General features: G+C 50.1%; 1 protein-coding gene across 6 annotated transcripts; it reads left to right on the top strand.

Annotated features, from left to right (window-relative positions):
* Positions 1-14910: 14910 nt before the first annotated feature.
* On the top strand, positions 14911-20241 carry CITED1 (Cbp/p300 interacting transactivator with Glu/Asp rich carboxy-terminal domain 1). 6 transcript variants are annotated; one of them, XM_074323767.1, is made up of 4 exons: positions 14984-15118; positions 15619-15637; positions 19004-19128; positions 19632-20241. In XM_074323767.1, exons 3-4 carry the CDS (start codon positions 19069-19071, stop codon positions 20157-20159), a joined length of 588 nt encoding a protein of 195 aa, XP_074179868.1. In that variant the 5' UTR covers positions 14984-15118; positions 15619-15637; positions 19004-19068; the 3' UTR covers positions 20160-20241. The 6 variants fall into 6 exon arrangements, with proteins under 6 accessions (XP_019603518.1, XP_074179868.1, XP_074179866.1 ...); XM_074323765.1 differs by lacking the exon at positions 14984-15118 and adding an exon at positions 15216-15290; XM_019747959.2 differs by lacking the exon at positions 15619-15637 and having other exon boundaries at positions 14911-15118.
* Positions 20242-21530: the final 1289 nt, after the last annotated feature.

Below are 21530 nucleotides of genomic sequence, written 5' to 3'. Positions count from 1 at the left end.
TGGAAAGATACACAAGAAACTGGGGCACCTTGGTTGCCTGCAGGCAGGGGAAGCAGGTGGCAGGTGGCAGGAGAGTAAGGGAGACTTGCCGTATTCCTTTTTGTACCTTTTGATTTTTGAGCCATGTGAATGTATTACCTGGTCCAAAAAAAGTAAATAAATAATTTTTTTAAGTCAACGGAAAAATCCCAAGCCAGTTTCCCTTTGGGGGAGTGGATCTGCCTGTGAGCTGTCACAGAGAGAGCAGTATATTTCCAATTCTATATTTAAAAGACTCTTTCTAAGGCAGAAAGACTTCTTTATAAGAAAATCAAATATTGTCATTCAACAAAAAAGTTAGAAGGGGGAAGAAGAGCAGGATAGGGAGGAGGAAGAGAAAGAAGGAAAGCAAACAGCCTTCTAGACCAAGCAGGTTTTGACATCACTAAGCCCCTACACACAAAGTTCCAGCAGCTCCTCCTCCCCTGTCTTTGCCAAGAACCAGTCCCCATACCTCCTGCTCAGTGCTGGGCCCCAAGCTGACGAGCAGTGCCTTGATGTGCATGCAACATATGCACACACTTCAGCCTCGGACCGTCTGGGTTTAAGGCCCCTTGCTATCACTCACTAGCTATGGGGTATTGGCTAAGTAAGTCACTCTTTTGGAGCCTTAGTTTCCCCATCTAGCAAATGGGTGTAATACATTTGCCTACCTCAGAGGTGGAATCAAGGGATCAAGGGGATAGTGGAAGGGAGGCACGTATTAGGTATCAGCATGCTGAGGTTCCAGGCTTCAGGAACTAGGGAACTGGGATGCAAGTTCGTGTGGCTGGACATGTGTACATTCTGCTGGGGCAAGGAACCAGAGCTATTATGAGACTCTCAACACTCCAAGGTGTTTTTATGGTCCCCAAAGGACAAGACCTACAGCTGGAGAGGTAAAGACACACATGAATACAGCCTCCTAAGACAGGACCCGCACTCTGGTCCCGCACACTGGTCCTTCACAGTTCACAGCCACAACGTCTCTACTTCAGTAAAGTGCTGTGGCCACCCCATGTGAAGTAGCCACCCTGCGCTCTCTATTCCAAAATATCATTTATCATCATTTTATTCAGCTTTCATGTACTCCCCCGCCCCTGCACACACACACACACACACCACACTCTAGGAGGCTGGGGACTTTAGCAGTGAGATCACTGTACCCATAGTGCCTGGCATGGTACCTGGAACCTATAATTCTCAATACATAAGTACTGAATGGTAGAACTACGTACTAAAGCAAAACAATTCCTTATATGTGGTTATCATGGAGGCACAAGCCATGCAGACTGCGGCAATCATTACACAGAAGCTGACCTTGGCCAGGTAGCAGGAGCAGGCATTCCAGGCAGGCACACAGAACTTAAGGAAGTGACAAGCAGTTCGGTGTTGCTGAAACACAGAATATTAGATAATATTCAAGCAAACCAACTGCAAAAATGTATTAAGACAACAAAGAAAATTTGGACATGGGCTAGGGGATGTTAAGAAACTATTGATAATTTTATTAAATACGATAACAGCATGGTAGTTATATGTTTATTTAAGTCCTCATCTGTTAGAGATACAAAGTGAAGTATGTATTTGTAGGTGAAATAATATACCTGAAGTTTAAAGTACTCCAGACAGGGACATGTATAATTGTGACAGTGGGGGGGGGGGTGGAGATAAATGAAGCAAAATTAGAAAATTGTTGGTCATTGTTGAAGTTGTTTTGATGGACACATGGAGGTTGAATATACTATTGTCTCTTTCATGTGTTTTTAAAATTCCACAAGAAAATGTTGAGGTATATGTCACCAAGTGACCGGAAGTAAAATAGCAGGAGCGGCCTCCTGTGCCAGGTGGAGGAGGCTGGACTTGATCCTGCAGGTAAAGGAGCATCAGAGAGTTTTAAACCGAAGAGCATTCTGATCAGATTTGCACCAGCTGCTGAGACAACACAAATGAGACTGCGGAGGCCCAGCTCCAAAGTGAGCCTCTGTTTACCTCAGAGTCCTAACGCCTTCCTCCCCTGGCCCGCAGTGCCTTTCTTTTTGCCACTTACTTGGTGAGACAGAGAGAGAAAAAGATTAATGGAAATACTTTTTTATATATGCTTGAAGTAAAAACATTCAAACAATACAGATAATCGTTCCCTCATAACCTCTCACCTCAGCAATTACCTCTACTAGCAGTTTGGTGTTTATCTTTCCAGACTTTTTTTTTCATTTATTCCATAAATATTTATTGAGCACTTACTAAGTACCATGCAGGCACTATTACATCTGTGGGCAAAACAGACAACAACCCCCATGTCCACGGAGCTGACATATGACCTTGACTTTTACATCAGTGTGATTATACTGTTTGGTAAGCTGGTTTATCTCGCTTCATTACATGTCATGGACAGCTTCCCATAGCAATCCACAAAGAGCTTTTTTATTCATCTTATGACATATTTCAGACATACCAAAAAGTATGGCATACCTGATCCCTTACAGTGGTCACATTTTATGGATGCTCCAAAAGTTGTTCAACTTATCTTTACAAATGAAAAAAGTGCACAGCAACAACAAATATACTAGAGCTAATAAGTAAATTCAGCAAGGTTGCAGGGCACAAGGTTAACAAAAAAAAATCAGTTATGTTTCTGTATCAACGAACAATCTGAAAAGGAAATTAGAAAAACAATTCTATACACTAGCATCCAAAATAATAAAATACTTAGGAATAAACTTAACTAAGGAGGTGAAAGACTTATACACTGAAAACTACAAAATGTTGCTGAAAGAAATTAAAGAAGACACAAATAAATGGAAAGACATTTGTGTTCATGATTGGAAAGCATAATATTGCTACAGTATCAGTACTACTCAGAGTGATCCACAAAGTCAGTGCAATCCCAATAACTCATTTGCAGAAAAATTCATCCTGAAATTCATCTGGAATCACAAGGGACCTCGACAGCCAAGAAAATCTTGAAAAAGAAGAACAAAGTTGGAGGTTTCACACTTCTTGATTTCAAAGCTTACTACAAAGCTACAGTAATCAAAATAGCATGTTACTGGCATCAGTATAGATATATGGATTAATGGAATAGAGATGAGAGTCCAGAAATAAACCCATACATCTGTGACCAAATGATTTTGGACAAGGGTGCCAAGTCCCTTCAATACGGAAAAAAAAAATCTCTTCAACAAAGGATACTGGGACAACTGGATCCACATGCAAAAGAATAAATTTACACCCCTTCCTCACACCATATACAAAAATCAACTCAAAATCTATCATACACCTAAATGTAAGAGCTCAAACCATAAAACTCTTAGAAGAAAACATAGGGGTAAATCTTCTTGATCTTTGGTTTGGCAATGGATTCTTAGATATGACAACAAATGCAGAAACAACAAAAGGGAAAAGAGATAAATTTTTGTGCTGCAAAGGACATTATCAACAAAGTGAGAACACAACTCGAAGAATGAGTGGATATATTTGCAAAGCAATATCTAAGAAGGATCTAGTATCTAGAATACATTAAAACTCAACAAGAGACACTCAACTCAGTGTAGAAATTGGCAAAGAACTTGATTAAACATTTCTCCAAAGAAGATATACAAATGGACAAGAACACGAATAGATGGTCCCATCATTAGTTATTAGGGAAATTCAAATCAAAAGCACAATAAATTACCAGTTTATTCCTATTTGGATGGCTGTATTTAAAAAAAAATAACAAGACTCTATGAGGATGTAGAGAAACTGGATCCCTCATACATTGCTGGTGGGAATGTAAAATGGTACAAGCACTGTGGAAAAGAGTTTGACAGTTCCTCAACAAGTTAAATATAGACCTGCCATATGACCCAGCAATTCCACTCCTAGGTGTGTGTCCCCAAAAGAATTGAAAACAGATGTTCAAATTATTGTACATGAATGTTCATAGCAGCAGTATTCACAATGGCCAAAAGCTGGAAATAATTCAAATGTCCACCAATGGATGAATGGATGAAGACCCTCTTACTTCCACCCTTACCATTTGTTGTATGATTTCCTTATGATAAGTTTATTGCAGTGGAACATTAAAAACAAACAACACAGACAATGGATTTTGATCCCCAGCAGTGTTGTGTCAATCACAGTGCCACTAGCACCAGGTGACTGTGGCTGCTGCCACGACTCCCTGGAACTTCCTCTTTGCCCATCTAAGAGGTAAAAACAGCTCATTGTTTGAATTTTTGTCCCTCTGATTTTATTAGTGATGTTGGACATGTTTATATGCCTAATAGTAAGTTATTACTTAAGTACGTCTTTTGCACCTTACTTGAGAGCTTTCCCAACTCTTCACGTCAGCACTCCTGAGTGGCACAGAGTAGGGGAGCAGTGGCCACGAGCCGCTCCTGGTTCCCCCAGGGGCCCAGGCTGGCTGCAGACATCTGGTGCAACTCTAACATACTTTTCCCCCAAGTCACCTACGTGCCTTTTGAATCATGCTGTTGGGAAGCACACTGTGAGTGGCATGGAGCTTGCACTGACTGGAAATAGAGATCAAGGCAGCATGAGGGTGAGAATAAGTGTTGAGCTGAGGAGTGGAGACCAGCAGAAGAGAAACCAGTAAAGTCACAGTTGTATACTGGGCAGGGACAACTACCATTTCTCAAGGCCTACTCCAGCCCTCTGTGGCTTGCTCCTGTGCCAGGCCCTGAAGTTTTCCTGCCAGACTGGGCTGCCTCCTTCAAATGTGCCTGTCAGCTCCATGGCATGATGCTGGGTTTAGCAGCCTGGATGGCTGGAGGGAGGGAACAATCGTCATCCTTCCCACCCTACTGACTCTGTCCATGACTTACTGGGCTCTCCTCTACCACCCTCCCCCTGGTTTTCATTCATCTTTTTCTCCTTTGAGGAGCAGTCTGCAGAATCTGTTTCATACTCCACTCATGAGCCCATTTGCCTAACCTCTGCCCATCTCACCTCTGATTCTCCTGCACCTTTGCTCTGGTCATGGAGACAGATAATAAATACAAGGTGGCAAGTGGTGATTGGTGCTATGGATGAAAATAAGGCAAATACACGTTGAGAGTGGTGGGGGTGCCCAGGGAAAGCCCGTCTGAGGAGGTGGCCTTCAGCAGAGAGCTGAATGCACTAAAGTGGCAAGCCATGTGACTGTCTGGGAAAGAGTGTTTCAGGTGGAGGGAACAGCAGATGCAAAGGGCCACAGGCAGGAAAAGCCTTGTCACAGTCATAAACAGCAAGGCCGCTGTGCCTGAAGCTGAGGGAATGAGGGGGAGAGGGCAGGTCACACAGGGCATTGTATGGACTTTGACTTTTGCACCACCTGGGACAGTGAGCCACTGAGGCTCCTGAGCAGGGGAGGACAGACTGTAGGGGACAAGGCACAGGCGAGCAAAGAGACCAGTGGCTTGGGCCAGAGTGGTGGCTGTGGAAGTGGTGACAAGTGCTTTGGATCTTAGGTGTATCTCAAGGAGAGCAAACAGAATTTGCTAGTCAGTTGGACTGAGAGAGAACAAGATAGACGAAGGCAAGGTTTGGCGCCCGAGAAATTGGGTAAGGGAGGAGCGACATGGGGCCAGGTGCCTTATCTGTGCCGAGTTCCAGAAAGAGGCCTGGGCTCTCCCTGAAGTGTGGAGCTCAGCTAGGTGGCTTGCTGGTGGGGGGTAGAGTATGGATGAAGGTCAAGGCACTGAGTAACAAAGGGTACTAGGCTCCATGTACATGTTTGTGTCTGCCCACGTCCCCTTCAGTGGCAACAGTATCAAAGCTGAACTTAAGTCTAGCTCCCATGACCTCACCAACCCCATCGTGCTGTTTTCCTAGCCCCACCCCCATCAGTGCTTTTACACGTACTGTCCGCAACACCTGGTGAACGCTCGCCCTAAGCTCAGACGTCACCTCCTCCTATCTGCCACATGATTTTATTCACGTCTGCTTTTCTATCTCCCCCACTGTACTGGGAACTCCTCGAGGGCCAAAGTAGTACCTGGGTCCCCTTTGAGGCCTCGGTGACTGGAGCTCTGCTCACATTTGTGGCCTGAAGGAACAAGCAATAGGAATAACAGCCAGGCCTAGTGAGCCCACCCTGGTGGGCTGGCCTGACTTCCCACACAGTCATATGTGACAATGAGGAAAGCAGGGCCAAGAAGGTGAAGTCAAGCTTGGAACTGGATTGGGCTGGAAGACCAAGTCCATCCCCCAAGCAGCAGGGAACAGGGGTCAGAGAAGAGGAATTACTCACATGTGTACAGCTCTTGAGGGTTTCTAGCCACAGACATTATCTCATTCAACACTGACACAAGCTCACAAGGTAGGTATTCTCTTTTTCCCTACTTTACATGTAAGGAAACTGAGGCCCAATGAGTTAAACTCACTTGCCAAATGTCACACGGCTAGGAAGTGGCGGCCTCAGGACTTGAACCAAAGTCAGTGTGATGACAGAGCCCCACGCTCTTGATATCAGATGAGGCCGATGCCTTGAGCTGTCTGCACAGCCATGTTCCTCTCCCTACCGGTCACTACTGGCACTTACTCATCCCCTCAGACCAGGCAAGGCCGGGGCAACACAGCCTGGGATTCAATCATGGCAAGGAAATCATCCATATTCGTGACTCCAAAGGTAACACTTGGAAGAGTGCTGAAGAAAATGTGCGGGAAGTGCAAAGAGAGGCTATGGGAACATTTCTCCCCTCAGGAGCTGTTCACAGGCTCCCCACACTTTCCCCCAGCCCAGAGTCCCCTGGAGCACTCTGGGGTGCTGGGGGGGGGGAAGAGGGGAGTGGGGAGATGCCTTCTTTCTGGTTGGGTGCCGGCCTGGACCATGGTTGGCTGGTAGCAGCTGGGCCCTCACACCTGTTGGTCTAGGACCCCTCCTTCACTGACACACACTGCTTCCAGATTGCTGGTCACTTAGCCTTCACCCCACTTTGGGCCTTTGTCTTTCTCGTTTGATTTCTGTTCCTTGCCTTGTTTTCTTCCCCAGTGAAGACATCTCAGATGAGGCCATCTCTCTAGTCCCCATTGGCTCTGACACTCAGTTTGCAGGAAAGGCAAGCAGACTCTCAGATGGGGGGATAGCTAGAGACTGGGAAAGAGAGATAGAACCAGGTAGGACTGGATTCAAATCTTCACTTGCTAGCTGTGTGACCTCAGCAAAGTTGCTGCACCTCTCTGAGCCTCCCTCCTTCATCTGTAAAATGGAGTTGATAATAATAGCGAGAAGCTCACATCAGGGAGGAGGGGGGGTGAGAATCCATCTTGCTCATGGGTGGGAGAGGTCTTTACAAACTATAAGGGGCAGGTCTCACCAGTGTTACTTAGAAGGCAATGAGGCTCTAGGGCCAGTGTGTCTCGTTGGAATCCTCAGCCCAAAACATACAGGGTGGAGAATGTTGGCAAGTTGTCTAACATCTCTGTGCCTCAATTTCCCTATCAGCAAAATAGGAATGAGGCAATGACAATACAGCAGGTCCTGACATAATGTCATTTCCTTCAATGTTTCGTTATAATGTAGATTAGATGCTGTAGGAACCTAAGTCTTGTTCATATCAGTTAGCCTGTGGGAAAACTGGTTTCCTTATTCCTTGTTTCGCTCACAGTCCAAGGACATATCAACGACGTGAAGTGAGGACTGTACTCGCCTAACACGTGTGTTTGGGGGGGGTAGATGACAGAATAAGTATGGAGCATTGAGAAGAGTAAGGGTCTGTCATCTAAGAAGTACTCAGGAAATGTTGCCACTGATGTTTTTAACCAGAACTAGCAGGAGTAGAAGTCTTCCGAGGCATTTTCTTAGTGGCATGGGGCCACGGCAGGGCCCTAGGCTGGGCAGTAATGCAAATTCATCTCTTCGCAGGACCTGCAGGCATGGGCCACCTGAAATTCCGCTCGTGTTCCTCTGGCAAAGCTGTGTGCCCTGAGGTGAGGATTGTGTAAACCACAGAGGGAGCAGAACCTGTTTCTAATAGCTCCCAGAGGAGGTACGCTTCTGTGATTAGCACAGGGAGACGAGGTGCTCAGTGACAGGCACTGTCTGTGCCAAAGCAGGACAGGGACCCTGGGTAATTGGCCTGTGGTCCTCTCTTCATGGCTGGCAGCAGAGTCCGCTGACCCTTGACGTACACTTTGATCTCCGTGGCTGTGGGAATCCGGAGAAACATGCAAAATTAATCCTAACGACAGACCCAGAGTTAAGGGCCAAGAGGGGCAATACGGGCTTCTCCATGCCAGCGGGGGCTCTGATTAGTAGAAAACTGGGGTCCATGGATGGATGATGAGTGCAAGTTTGAGGCCTCAGACGCAATGAGGTTGCAAAGCTGGGAGGGCAGGGAAATGCTCCCGGCCACAGATGAGATTGGGGGCCAAGGCGCTGCTATATCACCTTAGGGCTCAGATAAGGGGAGCGATTGCAGCCTGATGCCTCAGTGAGCAGGACCATACTAAAATGGCTTCACCTTTTTAAGGATGAAGTTGAGAGACATTGCACTGGCCTGAGAGTGGTGGGTGGCAGAAAAGGGAGAGCAAACAGAAGCACAAAGGTTTGTGTTCTAGAAGAACTGAAAGTAGGGAAGGCCTGGCATGCTTAGGGCCTAGCCAAAATGTATTTAGCAAAGTCAGACGAGACCCTGTCACTCTCTGGCCTCCCTTCACACTGCCCTTTAGGGGCATCATTGTGTATGGCTGGACAGGCAAAGAAAGGGAGCGCTGCGGTGAAAAACCAGTGTCCTGGGCCCTGAGGAGAAAGCCCCTCTGTGCTGCTGGAGAGAGGCAGGGAAAAGTTCCCCACAGTTTGGCCAAAAGTCATCCTGCCTATTGCTCTTTTTGACACAACCTCACACTTTCTTTCCAGTCCTATATTCCTGGCTGTGTGCAAGCTATTTCCACTTGGATGTTCTGCCAACAGCTCAAACTAAACATGTTTAAAGCAGAGTTTCTCTTCCCCCACAAAGCCTCACACCTTCCCAAGGTTTCACTGCTGACACCCGGACAGCCCAGGGCCTGGCCAGCCTGGCCGCTTCTCGCCCTCTGCCACTGCCTCTCTCGCTCCCTGCCTTTAAACTCGGTGCTCCTCCCGGGTAATATTTTTCAGAGCCATCTTTGCCATACCCAGGCTGCAGCCCTCTCCCACCCTGTACCTCCTCCCTGGGCTCCCCCTCAGGGCCTCTCCCACAGCCTGGGCCTCATACACACACTTACAGCGATGGGCGTGGTAGTGCATCCAAGCTAGAAGAAAGAAAAGCATAGTCACAGATAACAGAGGTGCAGGAAGCCCGTTGGGGAGAGTGAGTCAGACCCAGTGGTCAATCCCAGCTCTGCTACTCACTAGCTGGACGATCTTGGCCTGTGTTATTTCACCTCTGTGTGCCTCAGAGCCCTTCTCTCTAAAACAGGGTTGATAGTGTTGACTGCATAGGGTTCTTGTGAAGTTCAGTGCTAGAGTGGGGTACAGACAAGGGGCATCCACTAGAATGACACCCACCAAAGCCTGGAGTGGGCAGAGCCATGAAGACAGACCCCAAGGGTACAAGAGGCTGGGTGGCCAGCACTGTTTGTATATTTGTGGTTTTCCCATTATGTATAAAAACAGGAAATCAAGTAGGGAATCAATTCAACTGGACCCAGTCTTGGCCCTTCCCAAACTTCCCCCATCCCCTTGTGTAAACAGGAAGCCAAGGTTGCAATCTCTGAAGCTGACAGTGCCTGAGGGTGCCCTGTCTCTGCTCTCCTCTATTTCTCAAGGCCCCTTCCCCAGTACTAATCTCTTGTTCTCTTTATTTCAACCCTCCTCCTCCTCTTGTTTTTTTTAACACAGGAGCAGAAGCCAGTGCCTGCCCAAGCCCGCTGGCCTGGGGCAGAGGAATGTAGCCGCTCCCTGGGCGCAGGGTGGCCGGCCCAGGCGCTCACTCAGGCTGGCAGCCGGCAGGCGCAGAGCTGGGGAGGCTCCGGCACCTTGCTCTGAGGGGCTGGAAAGCACTACAGACGTTAGCTCATCACTCTTTGGCAGCGGCCCGCGGGTCTGCTATTCTCACTAGCATCTTCAGGATGGGGAAATGGAGGCACGACCACACTCAGTACAGTTGCAGACTCACAGGATCACAAGGCAGGGTCTCCAGATGGAGTAAGGGGGAAAAGGGCCACCCCGACTTCACCACACCTATTTGTGTTGCTTGAGAATGTACAGGGCAAGGAAGAATATAGGAGAGAACTGTGGTCCAGAGTGCAGTATCTGAAGGGGGCATCAGGGGACAATGGCAGTGCAGTGGCAAGGACCCACCATCTCTGAGCCCCCACATGTGAAGGGGCCCCCAAACAGCTGCAGCTTTGTTCACTAGCCGCTAGGAATGACTCACCACTCTTACTGAGATAAAGTCTGCATGGCAGACACCGAAGGGTTAACTCTGATGCGGTTGACTTGATTACTATGTTTTCCTCCTGATGCTTTTCTGTTATTTCCCAATTCTGTGCAGGGAACAATTATGACATTTATAACCAAACAAAATATTAATCACTTTTAATTATTAAAGAGAAGAAGCAACTGGGATGTGGCTTGGAGAGGGGAGCCCAGGTCAAGACCACTCTCTCACTTATCATTGTGTGACCTAGGACAAGTGACTTCACCTCTTTGAATCCCAGTTTTCTGTAAAATGTAGGTAATCAACTCCACAAGGTTAGCAATAATTGAAAGAGATAATGTATATGAAAATGCTTTTTAAAAAACACTTATGTGTGGGTGGCTGGTTAGCTCAGTTGGTTAGAGCACAGTGCTGGTAGCACCAAGGCTGCTGGTTCGATTCCCACATGGGCCACCGTGAGCTGCGCCCTCCTTTAAAAAAAAACAAAAAACACTTATGAAACTTTTCAAACATATACACAAGTAAACAGTATAATAAAGGCATGTACCCATCTTATTTTATCTCTATCCCCACCCACTTAACTCTATCCCCACCGGAATATTTTAAAGCAAATCCCAGACACACCCTTCTTTCCCATAAATACTTCAGTATTGAGTGCTTTTTTACATTTTTCATAATTAAAAAATAATTCATGATGACTGCAAAAAAATTAGAAAATGAAGAAATCATGTATAAAGGAGAAAACAAAAATCACCCATTATCCCACCACCCAGAGACAACCATGTTTTGCAGATGCCTAATATATATGTATGTGCCAATTGTATGTATTATTTTATTATCATTATAAAAATAATAAAATCATATTATGGAAAAATCAAGAGGGAAAATTACCCATAATCCTTTACCACCTAATATATTAATAAATACTTAATATTTTCATATATTTCCTTCCTATTTTTTTCAAGTGACGTACATACTTTTAGCACAAGTGGAACCATACTGATTGTGCACTTTTCAAATTATGAATCTGTTTTAATTGTAGGAAAATATAATCATATTGCAGAAAAGTAAAGTCAAAGAAAAATAGCACCAGTCATCCCACTACTCAATTATAGTCACTGTTGTCATTTTGGTGACAATATTTCTTCTATGCACATACAATTTTAACAAAAGTGGAGCATACTGTTTATGCAGTTCAATAACTATAAACTCATATTTAATTACAAGAATAATATTGTACGACATGGAGAAAAGAGAAAAACATCACTCATAATCCTACCACACCGCTGACACTCTTGCTGGTTTGGTGTTTTCCTGACCTGTAATCATACATGGTTGGGAATATAGTGAGTATTTAATATTCTACTCTTTGTACCCTTTGCAACTTGGCATCATATATATGCAACTTTGTACCCAGAGTTTTTTTTTTTTTTTTTAATATTTTGTAGTGAACATTTTCCCATAAATAAGAGTTTGGAAAATTAGGGTTTTTTAAGGGTCAAGGTCCCAAGGGACACTTCCTCACCATGGACAGTTTAATTGCTTTCTATTTTTCACTAATACAAACAATTCTGCTCTAAACATTCTTGAACGAAGACTTATGCTTTTTAACTTTTCTACACACGTATTGAGTATATGTTTCTGGAGACCACTCTGGATGCTTAAGTGATCACTTGTATTGGTTCCTCATTTACTCCTGTCACATGGCTCCGACAGCCCTTGGTTCTGGGCAGTGGGATTTTGAGAACAAATCTGCATTTTCCTCTCCTTCATCCCCTCTCAGTTTATTTTTTATTTAATTTTTTAAATTAATCAGTCAGCAAGTATTATTGAGCCTGAAGTGTGAGAGCTGATGCAGGGCTAGGAGACCAAAGGAAAAGGGTCAGAAGGCACAAAAACAGCATTTTGTGACCACTTACTACACAGCAGACACCAACCAGGCTAAGCTTTTCCATCCTTGCTACCATTATTATCCCCATTTACCAGATGGGGAACGAGGGCTCAAGGAGTGAGGCCACTTGGCCTACCATCACACAGCTAGGAAAGGTCAGGGTAGAGATTTAAACCCAGGCAACCGACCCGACCCTGGAACCTGTACTCTGAGCACAGTCTAGCCGCCTCCTTACCCTCCTAGGCAGCGGGGTGTAGGGGTGAGGGTAAGGACTCTGCCTGCAGTCAGCCTGACTCGGATTCAAACACCCGCCTCCTGGTTGCGTGAACTTGGGCAAATCTCTGGGACTCCGTTTCACCTTTAGTAAACCCTGCCTCACAGGGCTGTCGTGGGAATTAAATGAGATGATGGATGGGAACGTGCCAGGCCCAATGCTGGCGCGAAGAGGGCTCTTGTCGGGTGACCATCCCAGTCCTCTACTTGCCAGGCGAGCTCGCAGTCTAGCTGCCAAGTTGGAAAGAGTTCGGCGGAGAGCTCTGAGCTCGGCTGGAGCCGCCTGGGAAGTCGGAAACCCAGGGCAGATTTGCAGAGAAATGCAAATGTCTCATTGCTCTCTCTCTTTGCCTCTGCAACTAGCCTCCTCTCCCATCGCCCCCAAAAGAAAGGGGTGGCTTTTGCGCTCCAAAGCTGAGTGCTTGAAGCTCCTCTTTCCTGCTGTCCAGGAGGTGGGCAGGGGAGATGACAGGAAGTCACCAGTGGGGAGACCCTTTCCGGCATGGGGGCACAGAAATGTGGCGGAGGGCGCTCCTGTTTCTGCCCTTCAAGGGTCCGGATGGGGGAGGGGCTGGCTGTTGAGCAACTGCTCCGGAGACACTCCAGAAGCCGAGATGAACATATGCCTCTTTCTAACAATTGGTCTGGGAGCCATCCAATAGATGGAGGGCGGATCCACCACCTCCCGGATCCGGAGCCTGCAACGAAGACGCTGCCACCGTTTCCAGAACAGCTCCCCAGCACTGGCTGAGGCGGAGGGTAGTAGGTCCGAGGTCCAAATTAGGAACGCGCAATTCGAAAACCTAGGGTCTCTCGCCTCAGGCAAACACTGAGATGGCTTGAGAGTGTATTTTACAGGCAAACTCTGTAGGGTTTTGTGGTCCCGACAGATCCCACCTTTTATCAGAGGTAAACTGAGCACTACCCACGAACTTTGGGCAAAGTGAGAGAGCACAGCGATGGTGTATATAGGGTGTGGTTATTACTGGGGTTTGCGTTGGTGCAAAGCAGTTTTGGGGGCTGGGGAATGGCTTTGCCTGGAGTCCAGAGAACTAGCCCAAGCCTCCTCCAGGTATCAAGGAAGAGCCTTGACCTGTCCCTCTGTTTACTGCTCATCTTTGTGTCAGTAAGCTGGTCAGGCGCTCAGCAAACAGAACTTTGTTCGAAGAGCAAATGCAAGGCACTTGGAGATGAATGGAAGAAAAAAGAAGAAACAAAAAAGAAAAGGGGGGGAAGTAAAATACCTTTAGGTCTTCAAACCCAATTAAGAAGACAGAACACATACATAGTGAAAATGCCTTCAGTGACATTCCCTCCCCCCACCTTTTTCCTTCACATCAGCACTTAAAGAGAGAGAGAGAGAGCAGTTATAAACAGTGTAAACTGAGTAGTTGTTGCTGAAAGGGGCCAAAAAAGAGTGTGGTAGAGGGTAGTCTTGATGGCCTTCCTGTAAGAGGTGAGCTGAGAGCTTCTTGGCCACAAGGAACACGCACTGAGATGAAGAAGGCGTGGCCCTCTTTCCCGTAAAGATTTGTAAGATAGAATTCCAACCCGAGAAAGATGTGCTCCAAATGCTAGGTGGGAATGACTGTACAATCGTAATAAAACAACCTGGCTTGGCAGGAAGGCAGGAGGAATCTCCGCCAGCCCCGGGGCAAGCTCTTGGTCCCCTGCTGCCTGTTCTTGGCGTTTTGGCGGGCCTCGTGAGCTGCACCTGGCCCCACGTCCCTGAGGGCACCATGTCTCCTTGTGGCATCCCGCCAGCCTCTGTCCGTTCTATATGACCACGAGAGAATCCCTGGGACCCAACCCCGGCTCAGGCCTTCCAGGGAAGCCACCGCTGCCAACCGAATAGGCCCTCAATGAGGCTCTGCCTGGAATCTGGCGACTTCAAGGGGAAAAGGGATCCTCGTCACGTACCTTCAACGAGGGAGATGGTGCGCCCCAAAGGGGCAGATGGGCTCTGAGAAAGCCCTACGGAGAACCCAAATCGTGCCCCGCGGGCACGGTCCCGTGTGCGTCCCCTTCCTCGGGGTCATTCCCTAAATCCATAGCCTTCCCCCCAGCCCCCTGAAGCCCTGTCAGGCCACCCGCTCGATTTAGGTCAGAAAACACACAGCTCTCCTTCGCCTCAGCGAAATTACTAAGTGGAATTTATTGGGCAAGTCCATGCAGGGCAGTGGGGAGAGACCGTGTCCCGGGCCCGGGCCCGCGCCAGCTTTAGAAGTACAGCCGTTGGCTGGGGGCTCAGGGCTCGGGGTGCCCATGGCCAGGGCTCGCCAGCCCCACCCCGGGAGCCGAGGCTGGTCCCTAGCGCTACAGGACCCGCGGGGCCGCTCGGACTCCGTTCCCCAGCCGGCCCTTCGCTTTCACACGATCCGCGGTGACTGCACCAGCTCGAGCGCCTTTAAAGGGCCACACACGCCAGCCGCCACTATAAAATGTTCCCAGCGGCACAGCTGCAGAAGGGGCACCGCTGAGCTGCCGAGAGGAGACTTGCTCCGCCCGGCAGCCCGCCCGCAGCCCGCCAGCGAAGGGTCGTTCCTGGCGAGGAGGAAGAAGGCTGAGGAAGGCACAGCTCTGGCTCTGGGTGAGTATCCAGTTCAGATTTTGCCACCAACTCGCCCACGAGCCAGGACATGTGCTAATAATGCCCTAAGCCGGTTATAAAGACGTGGAAATTGGGGGGAGAGGAAAAAAGGGGGGAAAGGGTCTGTCCTTCCTGGGATTCCTAGCCGAAGCCAGCCAGCTGCTGTGTGCGTGTGCGTCAGGGCTCTCCGGGCGGCAATGGGAGCTTGAGAGCCGGGTCCCCCGCACCGGGGAGGGAGCGCGGTGGCCGCCACCGCCACCGCCCCGGAGTCAGGCGCCGAAGCTGCGGGCGGGCGGGCACGGGCGCGGGCCGGGGCCGCCTGGCGCGGTACAGTGCGGCGCGGCGGCGGCGCGGCGGTGCGGGCTTTTCCCAGGCGCCCCGGGGTCGGGTGGCACTGAGCGCGACCGGCTGGCGGCGGCGGTGGCGGCGTGCGTGCCAGGGGCTGGGGGCTCCGCCGCTTCGCCCGCGGCTTACCCGGCTCCGCGCTTCCCTCTCTCCAGGGCAGGCGGCTTCACCGAGGTAAGCCGGGCCGCCGGGTAAGGCGCTGGGCTGGGCGGAGAGGCTGGATTCTCCCGCCGAGCCGGCGTGGGGAGCGGGCGGCAGGCGGGCGGGTAGGGGGTCTCTGGGGGACTTGTTTTCTGTTTGAAAGCTGCTCTGCTAGGGGTGGAGGGGCCGCCGCCCGGCCGCCTGCGAGCCTGTTCGCTCGCCAGCGCGCCTGCCTGCCGGCCAGCCGGGCCAGGCACCCGCTTCTCCCGGGGAGACGGCAGCACCTTTTCTCCCCGCGCCCGCGCTTTCTTCAGCTGGCTTCCACCGACTTTGCTAACCGCCGGGACGGCATCTGGACGCTCCGGCTCCGGGGCTGCACAAAGCTCAGGTTTCCTTCGGGGGCTGGAGGCGAGAGGGGCTTTTCCGGCCGAGTTCAGTGGAATTGCGGGCTGGAAGTTAGAGAATTTGGGCAACTTGCCTCTACTACCCAGTGGACCTCTCCTCTCCCCCGAACGCACGCCCACACACCCACGCACACCCACGCACACACCCCTCTCCCTATAAATGAGCGAGCGCAGCGGAGCCGGGCGGCTCACCGAGTCCTGCCTCGCCAAGCGCCGGACTTGGAGTCAGAAAGACGTGGCTGCGAATCCCGGTTCCGCCACTTTCTAGCGCTGTGACCTTGGGCAAGTTACCGAACCTCTCCGAGCCTCTTGCACTCTTCCTGCTAGCGGGGTTAGAGCACGGACCACAGGCGGCTGGGCTAGGGGCTAGGCTCCGCCTGCGGCCGCGTCGGAAGCTCAGCGGGCGCTCAGTAAGTGTTGGTGAGGCGCTGGAGTGGCCCCGGCCGGTGCCTCAGTGCACCCCCGCGCGCGCGGCTGCACCGCGGGGCCGCAAACTCGCGGCGGAGGCCGGGACCTCGCGCCCTCCCCGCCTGTCCACGCGGTCTCTACGATCCGTTCCCTACACAGTACTTGCGGGAACGGACGCTCGGGGCCCTGGTGGCCTGGGTGCCCGCGCCCACCGTGCAGGGATGCTCCAGGCCGCTCCCAGCTCCGGCGGCTCCTGAGATGCGGCGACCAGGGCAGCCGAGCTGTCTGCAAACAACCGGCCTTTAGTTTTCAGGTGGCGAAACTGACTGGTCTGGTAAGAGCGCGTCCAAGCCAAGCCGCAGTGCTGTTTGGATTTTTAAATTTCTCCTTCTGAATGAGAAAATAGCAGTCGAGATGCAACCAGCCGGTTGGTGCCATTTTAACTTTTGGTCCCCCAACAGGTCAAAGACGAGCCCCTCTACCTGCCTTACTCTCCCTTTTTTCTTATTCCTCCCCCACCCCCATCCGGGCGGAATGGGGCTGCCGGACCGCGGGAAGGTCTGAAGCGAAGGGAGGGCGGCGGGACCGGGAAGTGGTGGCCGGGGCCCGCGAGGCCCGAGCTGCCGAGAAGGCACTTGTTGCTCTGGGCTGCCCAGCCGCCTCTCGCAGCCGTTTCACAGAGGACAGCTCACGGCTTGGAGAGAGGGCTGGGACGTTTCCGCGCTGGCAACTTTTGCCTTGGAACGGGCTGGGTAGCGGAGTAGGGACAAATATCAGGGAAGCCGGGGCATGGGTTCCGATCGAAAAGCGAGTGTCTCCTCGGACGGATTCAACAACACTTACTGAGCGCCTACGGAGCACAGACCCGGGCCTGGGGTCAGGACAGGTGGCGGGGGGAGCGGTGATGGGAGGCGACATATCTAAATGGAAACGGTCTCGTTTAGGGGAGCTCCCAACCTGCCGGGGGAGACATTGTATAGTCAGTCGTCTTCCCCAGGAACTAATATCAGAACAAATACTTTTTTCTGGTTCCCTCTCTCTTTTTTTCTATTTTTCCCTCTTTTTTTTCTTAGTGTAGTTGCTACTGTTGTTTCTTCTTTTGTACCTGGAGTCATAGGCACCGGCAAAAATGGGCAGGGCCCTCCAGCATTTTTCTTAGGACATGAAAATTGCTTGATACTGAAGGTGCTGGGTTTTTGAAGACGACGTGGATTACACTTCTTGTCTTGTGTTCACTGCCTTGAAATATTCCCAGGCTGCCTCAGTAAAGGGACGGGGCTCCACTCAGGCAGTGGTGGTGGCAGACCCAGAAACTGACTTTTTCTCTCATGTTTTCTCCCCCTCCCTTCTTTTTCTATTTTTCTTGCCTCCCTCTCCTACAAATAAGTGGTGTGAAGATGATAAAGAGAGGTAGTAATAGGCCACTTTCTAGAAGTGTCTGAGCAGATTCTTAATGACTACTGGGGTGAGGGAGGTGTCAGGAGAATTCTAGCCTTGTTGGAAAGATGAGAGACGCTTTTTAAGGTGCTGAAGAGTAAGAGTCTTTGGGCTGAGAGGTGTTTATAAATGTGAAATTGGACATCTCTAATTCATTGTGAAAGGTAGAATCTATGAGTTTTTAGAAAAAACAAGCTTCTAGGAAAATAACTAGAAAGTTCTCAGGTGTGGAGATTTTTTTTCTTTTCTGATTTGGGGGGATTATTTTCTCCTCATCTTGTCCTTTGGCATTTGAGCCAGGGAATTATTTCTCCGGCAGCCAGCCATTTGACTCATTCCAGGTGTGATTCAGTGGGCGGGCATAAGAGCTCTAGATCCTGCTCCCAGAACCACTGCTACCTGAGTAGAAAGCCCTTGAACCTCTGCCGGTCTCCCTCCAGGGAGAATTGCCCCCACCTGCCACTACCGGTGAGCTGGGCTGGGCTCAGAACACGTGTCCCAAGAAAGCCCAGTGCTGCCGAGCCTGTCTTGGAGGGCGAGCCTGTCTTGGAGGGCGCTTGATGCGGGGAGGAAATTGCGACATTCCTGGCTGCTGTCCGGCTGCCACAGAAGCCCCCCCCCAACCTTGATCGTGGCTTTTCTCACACCCACATCTGAGGCAGGGCTTTGGAGCCCCATGCCATTTGCTTTGGGGACTTACTCCTCCCCTGGGCTACAGCCTCTAGCTTCTTAGGCCTGCCTTGCCCTGACTCCTTCCCACTTTCTCCCAGTCCTAGTGGAGGCCCCAGCTCTCCAGCCCGGATGTCTGTCAGTGGCCCATTAAGTGGTCCATTAAGATAGTGCTGCTTAGGGACATTTCTGCCTTCAGAATCAGCAACAGTGCCATCCCTACCCCACCCCCACACACTTGGGGCTCTGAAATCACTGCCCTGAGGAAACTCATTGTGTCCCCCTTGCTGATGTGCGTAGCTGGCTACCTGGGCAGCACCTGGCTGAGCTGAGCACCTTTCCTACGTTAGGCGCCCTCTGGTCTAACCTTGTCACCATCCTTGCCTTGTAGCTGTGTGGAGTTGGTCTGATTTGGTCTGTGCTAGGGTTTCCTTGGTCAGTGAAGCCTTTGTGCTCCTAACCTCTTCTCCCTCACATACAGCACAACAGCCCCAGCTGGCAGCATCACCTCCCACCAACTTATCCAACTTCTGCCAAGGCTCTGAAATGCCAACCACGTCGAGACCTGCACTTGATGTCAAGGGTGACACCTCACCTGTGAAAGAGGTAACTTGCCATTTTACACATGGAGACACTGAGGCATGGAAAGATGAGCTGATGTGGGGCCCTCGTGAGTGTCTGGTGTCCCTAAGCAGAGAGGAGACAGCAGGGTTTTCTCTGGGAACAATGAGAAGAGCTTGTGCCTAAATGTGGTCCGATAGAACCCACTTGGGTTGTTGAAAGATGGCAGGGCCGGGAGCAGAGAAGTACAATTGGAAGAAGACAGCGTCATTGAAAAGATGAATGTGGGGTGGAGAAGAGGGACAATGAAATGCCCTTATTAGAATGGTGAGATGGAGGGAGGGAGATGGAAAGCAGCAAAGCCACTTGGGCTGGCAGGTGCCCAGCACGAGGACTTGGCTCTGAGAGCCATGTAGCAAAAGGATCCTGGGCTGGGAGCCTAACCCTGCAGGGGGCCTTCTTGCTACCTCCCCACCACTCTCCCCAAAGGCAGTGCATGTATGAGCTTTCTGGGCCTGTTCTATGCTGTGCCTTTCTCTGTCTTCTAGGATGCCAGCGAAGACATGAGCTCTCTGGCCTACTCTAGCCTAGGGCTGAAAGATCGCAAAGCAGTAGCCATCCTGCACTACCCTGGGGCAGCCGCCAATGGAGCCAAGGCCAGTGAGGCTGCCCCTGGTGCCTCGGGATCTGCATCTCCAATAGGCTCTCCTATCACCACCCCTCCCACCAAACCCCCACCCTTCAATGTGCACCCAGCCCCCCACCTGCTAGCCAGTATGCAGCTGCAGAAACTTAACAGCCAGTATCATGGGATGGCCGCCACCTCTCAGGCCCAACCCGGGGAGGCAGGGCCCCTGCAAAACTGGGGCCTGGGGGTTCAGGCGGGAGGCGCGGGGTCCCCCTCTCCTTCTGCTGGTGCCCAGAGCCCTGCTATCATTGATTCGGACCCAGTGGATGAGGAGGTGCTGATGTCGCTGGTGGTGGAACTGGGACTGGACCGGGCCAATGAGCTTCCGGAGCTGTGGCTGGGGCAGAATGAGTTCGACTTCACTGCGGACTTTCCATCTGGCTGCTGATGCCAGCTGTCCCTAAAGATGGAGGAATAAAGCCACCAATTCTGTTGTAAATAAAAATAAAAGTTACAAAGAGATGGACCGACTGGATGTGTTCTTCACTGAGGTCTAAAGGGGTATAGCATGGTCTGATGTCCTTTCAGCAAATCTGAGGCCCGTGGTGGTGGGGCTGTGGGTGGATAGCTGTGAGAGAGCTGGATGGGATGGGTGGAGTGGGGAGGGCTGGAGAGGGCTGCTCACCAAATGCCTGCTGTCAGCTCCACTGCCACCGAGTTGTCTCCAGGAGTACTGTCCTATTCCATGTTGAATACAGGAGCTGCTTGGCGGCATCCAGACCCTTCCTCCTTGCCACTGCCACTGCAGGTCTAAACGGTTGCTCTGACCAGATGGCACATACGTCACCAACTCTAAAAGCCTCCCCGCACCCACTCTCGAGCCCCAATCTGATTGATCCATTAAAGCCACCCCTTGCCCTTATGCCTCTGAGCCATAGATAGGACCTAAGAAGCATCCTATTAGAATATATGGTGATGGAAGGAGAACTGACTCTGGATGATGAACACACAATGGGATTTATAGATGATGTAATACAGAATTGTACACCTGAAATCTATGTAATCTTACTAACAATCGCCACCCCAATAAATTTAATAAAATAAAATTTAAAAAAAAATGGCAAGAAGCATCCTATGGCCTGGAAGCTCAGATTTGTCTGGAAAAATAGAAAAGCTACAGACTTCCATATTTAAATTGGGATTCTGGTGCCTTCTTCATGGGAGAATGAATTAGATATGGTTTGTACCTTGAAGGGGTTTGTATCTAGAAGGAGAAAGACAGGCACCAACAAATTACAATCAAACACAGCATCGCCTATGAAACCTGGGGAAGGTGCTATGTGACCCCAGAAAAGGAAACAACTCCATCTGCCTGGGAAGTCTGGGGACCGCTTTCTGGTACTGAACTGGTTCATTTGTTTTTCTATCTCACAAGCAGTAAGTACATGATACAATCTCTTTGTGAGAAGTAGAAACTTCATAAATAAGGTTAAACCCTTGACCCCAACCCTCGCAGGCAGTCAGGCACAGACATAGCAACTACGTATCTGTGGTGTACCCTCGCTGACCTTGCTCTGTGCCTTTACACAAACATATCTCCCCATGGAAACAATAGGGTTTTAAAATAAGACTAGAGTCAGCCAAGGAAAGAACCAGTAAGGGGGAAAGCTGTTACACAGGTGCAGGTTCAAGAAGGGCTGCGGTGGCTAAAAAGCAGGGTTTGCCTGTTCTTCTAGGCTAGCTGAGGAGCATGGCTTCATCGTTAGTACCAGCAGCCCTGTAGCTTGGGGAGAATGTCTGGAAGTTTGTAGGGAAGCAA

This window comes from Rhinolophus sinicus, chromosome X (genome assembly GCF_036562045.2).
Source record: "Rhinolophus sinicus isolate RSC01 chromosome X, ASM3656204v1, whole genome shotgun sequence".
In the NCBI taxonomy this organism is placed as follows: domain Eukaryota; kingdom Metazoa; phylum Chordata; class Mammalia; order Chiroptera; family Rhinolophidae; genus Rhinolophus; species Rhinolophus sinicus.
This window is presented reverse-complemented; position numbering and strand designations above follow the sequence as displayed.